The sequence below is a fragment of the Dendrobates tinctorius genome, unplaced genomic scaffold, assembly GCF_039654945.1.
Source record: "Dendrobates tinctorius isolate UK_male_01 unplaced genomic scaffold, ASM3965494v1 ptg000160l, whole genome shotgun sequence".
NCBI lineage: Eukaryota > Metazoa > Chordata > Amphibia > Anura > Dendrobatidae > Dendrobates > Dendrobates tinctorius.
In genome coordinates, this window is record NW_027361827.1 from 13,389,948 (window position 1) to 13,399,569 (window position 9,622).

The window sequence follows — 9,622 nt, forward strand, 5'->3', positions numbered from 1 at the left end:
CTGGGAAGGGGTCAATATCCATGAAAGGGGGAAGCCATATCACCTTTTTTTTAATTTCTCCACATTTTTAAGAAACAACAAACGGGCTGATTTTAATTATCTAGTAAGGTCCATGGATATTGGTCACTTCCCAGCATAATGAGATTGGCATACAGCTGTCTGCTTTCCCTTGTCTGATTATTAACCTCTTTACCCCCCAAGGTGGTTTGCACGTTAATGACAAGGCCAATTTTTACAATTCTGACCACTGTCAATTTGTGAGGTAATAACTCTGGAACACTTCAGCGGATTACACTGATTTTGACACTGTTATTTCGTGACATGTTGTTCATGATAGTAGTAAAATTTCTTTGATATAACTTGCATTTGTTCTTAAAAAAGTTGAAATTTAGCAAATTTGGTAATTCTCAAACTTTGAATTCTTATGCCCTTACATTAGAGAGATATGTCACTGTAAAAAAATATATATATATATATCTTCTTGCACGGTTGAGAATCAAAAGTAAAGGCAATGTTGAATTGAGGATAAAATAAATCTTGTTTTAATTATTCATTTCAAAAAGTGATTACAAAAATGAAGAAAAGTAAGTTCATGACATGCAGTAATTATTTGAAGAGAAAACGAGCATTATCTTACATATAGTCATGAGCAGCTGTCCGGGTGTTCGAGAGTCTCAAGGGATATGAGATCTCCTGTACAAGAGTTAGACCGGCTTATATACTATTCTGACCTATAAACTATAACCACATATGGTGGCTTGCCACTATGTTCAGAAGTTCTTCCATATTAAGTGAACCGTAGTTATTTTAACAATATGCATACAGTTATTTATGCATTACCTTAGTCTGAGATATTTAAGCCTAAAGTCTGAGGTCTTTAGAACCATTCATTATCTCTAAATAGTCACATTTTGACAGCTTTGACTATCTTGACCTATACATTTGACAAGAGAGACAGCTGTGTGAGCCAAGGAACTCAGAATAACTCAGTCACTTCTCTAAAGTAAGCAAAGCCTGTTAGCTAGATTCTGTATGAGAGAATTAATCCATATATTTTTTTATTATAGAAATACTGATATTTTACAGTCCCCCCTGATTATGATTTGAGACATATCATAATCAATCCTAACTCATTCTCTCACCATTCGTATCACATTCATTCTTTATTCTGAAAACCTTGTATCAACATCTGCCCTGAATGTCATCTGAATTTTCAAACCTATTGTAAAAACAAAAATTAGATCAGAGAGTTATATTTTTTCGTTTTAACATCTCTCTTAAAATATCATCTTCCTTTTTCATTTCTACCTTTATATTCTTATAAATTCTCCTAATTTTACACATAATAATTATTTGATATATTATACCCTGCAAAACTATGATAAATAAAATAACGATCGGATTAGACAATACATTTCCTGCTGCCATTTTCGCTGAAGACTGTGACCAACTAGTTACAGATTTTCCTAAATTTCTCCACCAAGATGAGCCTGACATACTCGTCCATTCATGTTCAATATCATTTAGATTACCTTGTTCATGTCTAAATACAATTTCAGCTTCTTTTAATTGTTTTGTCAGCAGATTTAATAAACCCTTGTCTTTCTTTATTTCATTTGTCCACAAATCCCAAGGGAATTTATTAACTTGTGACAAATTGAACTGGATTGGAAGGATTTTCAGACGTCTTGAGCTTATTGACGTAATATTAATACTTCCTTCCTTCTTTGTGAGAGTTTTAACATTTCCCTCTATACAATATAAACCCATTGTCAGATTTTCGACATGTACACAAGATGAGAAGAATGCAGAAACTGCTTCTTTTCCTGACATGACTTGGAAACAAGTTTTGTTAGCGCTTACTGGTGTCACCAAGTCATGTATCGTGTGGACATTCTCAACTCTGGCATGACAAGAAGTATGATTATGGAAACATGAATGATAAATGACTTTATCCTGTCCAGGTAGACACATTACCTTGGAAACAAAATTTAAGCATGACGAAATGTCTAATTGTTCAATGTTTGTACCATCAAATGCAAAATCTGTGTACTGTAATTGATAATATAACAATTGTGTAGGGCTGACAGGAATTCCCAGAACACCTATAGGAACCAGGGTTTCTTCTCTTCCTGACACTGGAATCAGTGATGTTCCTACACAAATGTTCTGTTCACATCCTAACCACTTATTTACCCACAAATCTGTATGGTTTAACGCAAAGTTATATTCTATGGGCAAATTTCTTATTAGCCCTAAAGGGGTAATTCCACTTTGTAAGGCTTGTGCAATCATTTTCAGATTGGTGGAATATTCAATCTGAATTTCTAGACATGTTTTGGCCACTTGAGATTCCTGTTCACTTTCCATTAAAGCTAAAGTAGCATCTTGAAGATGTGATACAGAAGATCCCAATACAGTAGCAGTGTTCAAAACCATCTTTTCAAGGACTTGATTCAAACTTTTCTGAATCTTTACCCCTTTTCCTCCAATATACCCAATATTTTCCAGATCTGATTTAAGTGTATGAATGTCCATAGTGTTAATTAAACTTCCTACTGTTCCTAATCCCCCCAAAATACCTTCAAACACTCCCCTCTTACTTCTAACCTGTGTTGAAGTTCTTTTCCAAAACCATTGTTCTATTCCCATCTCCATGTTAGTGAGATGTGGTTGACACTGGGGATATCTAGAAGAGATTTTCCAGTTAGACATGTTAAAGGTCCATACCATGGTCAGAAACACTCCATCTCGTAACAGAGGTTTAGTTTGGAACTGATTGATCTGAAAAGGAGTAGATGGTTGAAATCTTGTCTGTGTGCATACATTATCTACTGCTGACCATATATTTACCTTTACATCTCTACATTGTTTGTAGTTATATTTCGTTAAAATGCAACATTGGTAAAGTCCAGAATCCTTAGGAGATGGATTATCTACAGAAAAAATAAAATCCTTATTTAACCATCTCACGTTACCGGATTGACCTCTGTGTATAACATTTGTTGGACCATTTGAAAAACTTCCCAAAAATGATTTATCTTTGGTCCATATTAACAAAGATTCTGAAGGTAGCTCTAACCTCGTGCTGCATTTTAGTAATAAAGGAGACATATTTTCTTGACTATATACTGCTTGTGGTGTAACCCTTACTTCTGGAGCTATAGTATTTGAAACTGTAAAAACTACAGATACCTGTACTTGTACTGGTTCTCTGGTTATCTGAAAATTCCATGTTTTTACCCAATCCTCGTCTCCTTCTGTAATAGAAAGAAATGCAGGATCTAAAACTTTCCCAAATAGTTGTGTCCTTAACCAAGCATCTGTTTTGGATGTTTCAACTTTCCCTTTTGCGATCATATCATTTGTAATGTCGCCTGACCACACAGCTTTCTCTTCACCTCTTATCTCTATATTCCAGAATAACACATCTGTAGGACTACATTCCCATGTGCCTGTCTTATTATTGTGTATATAATCTCCTTGTAACTGTGTGAACTTCGTCTTTGGTCCTGTGGCTGCGTGTAATATTATGTCAGTGTCATGTATGAAGTGTAGCTCAATACAGCATTTTGCACCAAAACCCATGCAAATGTTTCCAGTAATATCTACTGAATCGTCCGGTATGTCTTCATCTATTAAGCTTTGTAGATTCGTTCCTCTTGGTTTCCTTGGATGTAAAGTTCCTTTGAAAAGTTCCTTCACTTCACTAGTATTTGTTCCATGGTGTGAAATATCTTCAGCGTAGATCACAGTTGAAACAGTACAAAACAGCAGAAATGTGATTCCCATCAGATAGTAGCTTTTCCTGGGAAATTTCTTTTTCTCCTGAAGGATTGGTGTTGAATCCCTTCCATCAAGGACGTGGAGTTTCGTATTCCAGTTCTTATTGGAATCCATTTCTTCCTAAAAGAAATGCAGTATCATTATTTTGCAATATACAGTTTGCATTGATCAACATGTACCCACAATTTTTGTTGTCTGCGGGTATTTTTAACCACCTTAGATGCTCGTTGCACAAGAATCATCACTTGTCCCATGGTTTCGATAATTTCAAAGGGACCTTCCCAATTACTTTCCCAAGGTCCATTCTTCCTGAAAATTTTAATCATCACTAGAGCCCCTTTCTTGAATTTGGATACATATGGTGGCTCCATTCTCTGCATTCTTGATGCAGCATGTGGAAGAATTGTTTTCAAATTTTCCTGCAACAATTGCAACCATTTGGACCTTGCAACAGCATCTTTTTGTGGTGTAGACAAAAATGGTTCATGAGGAAAAATCAATGGCATTTTTCTTCCTGTCATCAGTTCAAAAGGAGTAAACTGAGTTGTGGCAGAGGTTGTTCCTCTTACACTCAACAGTACAAAAGGTACTGCATCAACCCAAGTATTGCCTTTGTCCAATAACATCTTGGCAATTCTGGATTTTATTGTTCTATTCATCCTTTCCACAATACCAGCAGACTGTGGATGGTAGGGTACATGAAACTGCTGTCGTACCCCTAGAATAGCACAAACGGCTTGCATGATTTTTCCTGTAAAGTGACTTCCTCGATCAGAGGTGATCATTCTTGGGATCCCCCAAGTACAAAAGACATGATTAACTAATGCTCTAGCTGTAGACAAAGCATCATCTTTTCTGACAGGTAAAATTTCAACCCACTTAGAAAAAACATCTACCACAACCAATGCATACCTGAGACCATTTTTACCTGATGGTAACGGTCCAATGTAGTCGATTTGTAACGTAGACCATGGACCATCTGCAGGTGCGATTCGGAGTAGTGGCGGTTTCTGTCCTTTTGGTCTTGGATTAATTTGGGCACAAATGAGACATGATTGAACAACACTTTGCACTGTCTCTTCCATCTTTTCCCAGTAAAATTTCTCTCTGAGAATGCCTAACAATTTTTGTTGGCCCAAATGACCCAAACTTTCATGATTGTATTTTGTGAACTCAACCTGTAGATGTCTTGGGACAACAGGACGCAACTCCCCGTTTAAGTCATGACACAAAACCCCGTTTTCACAAACAAAGGGAGGTTTTGGATCAACCCGGGAAGCAACAAGAGATGAGTCTTTTTCTTGTTCTTCCGCAAAAGAAGGGATATGCGTGTCTGTTCTTTGAACTGCTGAAACCTCGAGAGGTTCAGGTTCAAACACCTCTTCTCCTGTCAGGGCTGCCTCTTTGGCTAGCATATCTGCGGTTGCATTTCCAACAGATAATTCATCATCAGATTTTTTATGGGCCGGAACCTTGACAATAGCAAAACCATTAGGGTTTTTTGATGCTATCCTGAAAATTGTCTTCAGTGTGTCACTGTGAACAAGAGTCTTATTAGATGAATCTACATAGCCTCTTTTTTCCCAAACTGACAAGTAATCTGTCAGTGATCTTACAACATAAGAGCTATCGCTGTAGATCACAATGGGACACTGATCATCTGCTTCATTCAGCTGTAGTACCATTTTTACTGCTTCTAGCTCTGCTCTTTGAGCTGAAAAATGACTCGGTAATTTGTGCTTCACAACCTGTCCTCTTTTGGGATAAAAAATGGCATATCCTGAATAATAGTGCCCATCTGAATAGAATCTGGAACCATCTACAAAAATTGGTTCGTCTGTTACCTCTGCTTTCCGTCTGAAAAGTGATGGACTTGGATCCTGAAAAGACTGTAAACAATCATGAGTTTGTCCTTCATATTGCATCAGCTGAGGAAGAACATATTTGGCCTTGTAATCTACCTCAATTTGTTTGGGAGACAATGACAATAACCAATGAGCAAATCTCTGATGTGACACACCTGGGATATTATTCTCAAAGAGAAGTTTTAGTGTAGAGTGAGGAGTTTGCAAAATGATTTTGTTGAACCCGACAATATGTTCGGTTGCTTTGACTGCAAAGTACACACCTACCAAGTGTCTTGCACAGGTCTCAAAACCTTTTTCAACAGGTGAGAGAAGTTTTGAAAAATAGCCCAAAATTCTCCACTCTTCTCCCTGTAATTGCAGCAATACAGCAGAAACAGATGTTCCCGATGTATGCACTTGCAAAGCAAATGGAGCCGAAGGATCTACTGTGGACAAAGCAGGTGCATTTTGTAAATTCATTTTCAATTGTTCAAATGAGGTTTGCTGTTCATCACCCCAAGGACCAAAGTAATCACTGTTTTCACCTTTCAAAAGATCATATAAAGATCTGGCCTTATCTGCAAAATTCTCAATGAAATCCCTTGAATAATTCATAAGACCTAAAAAATGTCTCAATGCCTTGTGTGATGTCGGAATTGGTAGGGAAGCAATTGCCTCAATTCTTTCCTGCAGTGGCTGCCTTTTTCCTGGACTCAACAGCACCCCTAAAAATCTGACCTCAGTCTGCATCAATTTGACCTTTTTGGTGTTCAATTTCAACCCTGCATCATGCAGCAATTCAAACAATTCTGTCAGAAGAGAAACATGTGTCTCTTTATCCTCTGTAGACAATAAAATATCATCCACATATTGCAGAATGCAATCAGGCCTCGAAAATCTGGATAATACCTTTGCCAATGCCTGATGAAAAACACTAGGTGACAAATGTGCTCCTTGAGGTAACCTGCAAAACAGATATTGCTCGTCCAAGAAAGTAAATGCAAACTTATACTGACAACTCTTTTCAAGAGGTATACTGAAAAAACCATTGCTAATGTCCAGTACAGAGAAGTATTTGGCCTTTGCATTTAACCTTGCCATCATGTCATGAGTATCTGCCACAATTGGTGCTACATTGGGGGTATGCTTATTGAACATCCGTAAATCCAATATCATTCGATAAGAACCATCAGATTTCAAAACACACCACAAAGGATTGTTACTTACAGAATTAGCCTTTCGGATAACACCTTGATCTAACAATTCCTGTATGATCTTTGACATAGAGTCAATTGATTCTGGAGGCAATTTATACTGACGCTGTGGCGGGGGATCACGCCCCTCCACATTCACGATAACGTCTTTCATTGTTCCAACCTGATTCCTGAACTGAGCCCAAAGAGAAGGAAAAAGCTGTACAATTTCTGTCAATACCTTGTCATCATTAGTGTCAGGCCACAAATTGTCTGATGACACCACATCATTCAAGCAAATACTTCCAACATGGCTATAATCATTAGGATCAATGACTACCGGTTTACAACCATTGGAATCTTTCCAGATCACTTGATTTCCTAGGTCAACTACCCATCCGAATTTCTGCATAAAATCTGTGCCAAGTATATTTTCAGAATCACGACAATACCAGATGTCAATTTCTGTTTTGAAAGAACTAGGTATTTCCAAAATCACATTGGGAACTAAGGTTGCTTTAGTTCCACCTTTTCCACTGAAACCGACAATTGTACAAACTGGTGAATCTGGATGTAGCTTCAAATCAAGGTTTGTAACACTTAACTGAGCTCCTGTGTCAATAAGAAATACAACATTCTGGCCTGCTAAGCTTACTTTGATAAATGGTCTTCCACAGTCATCCAATGTAACTCGAGTCACAAATTCCAATGGATGTGGTACAGGAATAGTCTGTGATTGTCAGAAAGATGAAGGAGATGGGAGAAGACCAGTGTCCTTTTTAAAAGACCTTGGAATTCTATCCCTTGACTCTGTTTCCTTCACTGTCATCTCTCTGATCTGTCTGATTAATGGTGCATATGGTGACTGTGTTTGTCTGTTGGCAGTATGAGCAGGTGCAGATAATTGTAATGCAGGTGCGGAAGGTGTGTTGTATGATTTTGGCATGAGTCCGTTTTCCCTTCCAAGCTTACCTGTTCCTTGTGTACCCATCTCTGATTCTGCTCTCAAAAATTTCCTGCACTGCCACTTCAAGTGTCCAGGTATACCACAAAAATAACAATGGATATTGTTCCTTTGTGTAGTATTTTTACCTCTATGCTCAATGTAATCCCTGCTCTTGGAGAATACTGTGGCTCTAGGTTTCAGCTGACTGTCTTCCTTCTCATGAACTACCGCTATTTTAGCCTTGACCTGAATTTGTTTCATGGATCTCCTTATTCTGTCAATAAAAACTGTTGCTTCTTGCAATGATGGCTGAGTGTTAGCCAATTGCACTGAGGCAGGATCTAAGTACTTGAACTTCTTTACAAAAAATTTGATCATGGATGCTGGCTCTTCGTGAGGCCTGAGATCCATTACCATCCTATAGGCCTGTTCAAACTTTACCAAAAAAGAGAATGGGTCTTCAGAAATATTTGTTTGTAAACTCCCTAAAATATCAACTGTAGGCATGTCTTCTCCAGTTGTAAACAATACTAATTGTCTAAGTCTGTCTTCTTTTGTACTATGTGCCATTTCATTCTCATCATTTAATCTGGGTGTGGTCTGTAATCTTTTTCCCATATGTGAAGGTAACCAAACTTTGAATATTTTATTCTTTTGCTCATCATTCAGATTGTATTTGTCTGTGTTTGATTCAAAAGTGTCCGCATTATAAAAGGCATCCATCTTATCATTGTAATTTGGAATGTCTTTTACAATTTTCATTAGCTGATCGTGTATTTTCAGATTAATGCGTGCTGCTCTGTCATGTAATTTTTTCCGTTGTAATTCTACTGCCTCTAATTCCTCTACTGAATCATCTGGATTTTGCATATTTGGTACAAATGAAGAGGCAACATCGTCCTCCTGTTTACCTGTTGATCTTGTGTTAACAGAAACCCTCTTTATATCTTGTCGTAATTTAGACAATAACTCTGTCCTGGTATCTATTTGATCTTCCAATTGTTCTATATGTTCTGACAAAATCAAACAATTTGGACAATCAAAGTAATCCCCGTCAGACTCTTGTGTGTCACCTGGTGTGTCAGTGTGATTAATGTCTTGTGTGACAATGCATGTTTTATAGGTGTTAGGTTCAGTTTTCTCAAAGACTAGGCTATTATACACATGAACTAGCTGCATAACATTTTGAAATTTCCTTTGTAATTTTCTAACTGAGAAAAACCTTTTGTCAATTTTAACATTTTCTGCCTCACATTGATTATACAAACTAGACCATAATTGGGCATCCGTATGATTATGAACAAACTTGAAATCTATGTTACTTTTCTTAGCATAATCATGTATAAAATCCATTATATTTTTTCTCACCTATTGAGAGTCTTTCCCGTCAATGGATGGTCCTCTGTGTCCTTATGCAATCCTCAGATCTCCGTCTGGATGAGACGCATGCAGCTCTTTACGATCCTCACCCGTCGTCTTCAGGTTCAGTGTGATCTTTGTGCCGTGAAATAGTAGAATTCCTGAGGAGGCTTGTACAACAGGTGGTTTTTTAGCAGAGTTCGTGCTCCCCCCTTGTACAATCGAGGAAGGAATGCCAACCAAAATTAGCACAAAAGATCAGGCTGGCTACGGCTCGCCAAAATGTAAAAAAATATATATATATATATCTTCTTGCACGGTTGAGAATCAAAAGTAAAGGCAATGTTGAATTGAGGATAAAATAAATCTTGTTTTAATTATTCATTTCAAAAAGTGATTACAAAAATGAAGAAAAGTAAGTTCATGACATGCAGTAATTATTTGAAGAGAAAACGAGCATTATCTTACATATAGTCATGAGCAGCTGTCCG

The 9,622-nt window shown here is 37.4% G+C and overlaps 1 protein-coding gene across 1 annotated transcript; it reads right to left on the reverse strand.

The window, feature by feature from the left end:
• Window positions 1-526: 526 nt before the first annotated feature.
• On the reverse strand, window positions 527-9,401 carry LOC141052428 (uncharacterized). Its single transcript, XM_073549658.1, has 2 exons — window positions 9,141-9,401; window positions 527-3,906 (listed from the first exon to the last, which is right to left on the reverse strand). The coding sequence occupies exon 2, from the start codon at window positions 3,898-3,900 to the stop codon at window positions 1,243-1,245; it is 2,658 nt and encodes an 885-aa protein (XP_073405759.1). The 5' UTR covers window positions 3,901-3,906; window positions 9,141-9,401; the 3' UTR covers window positions 527-1,242.
• Window positions 9,402-9,622: the final 221 nt, after the last annotated feature.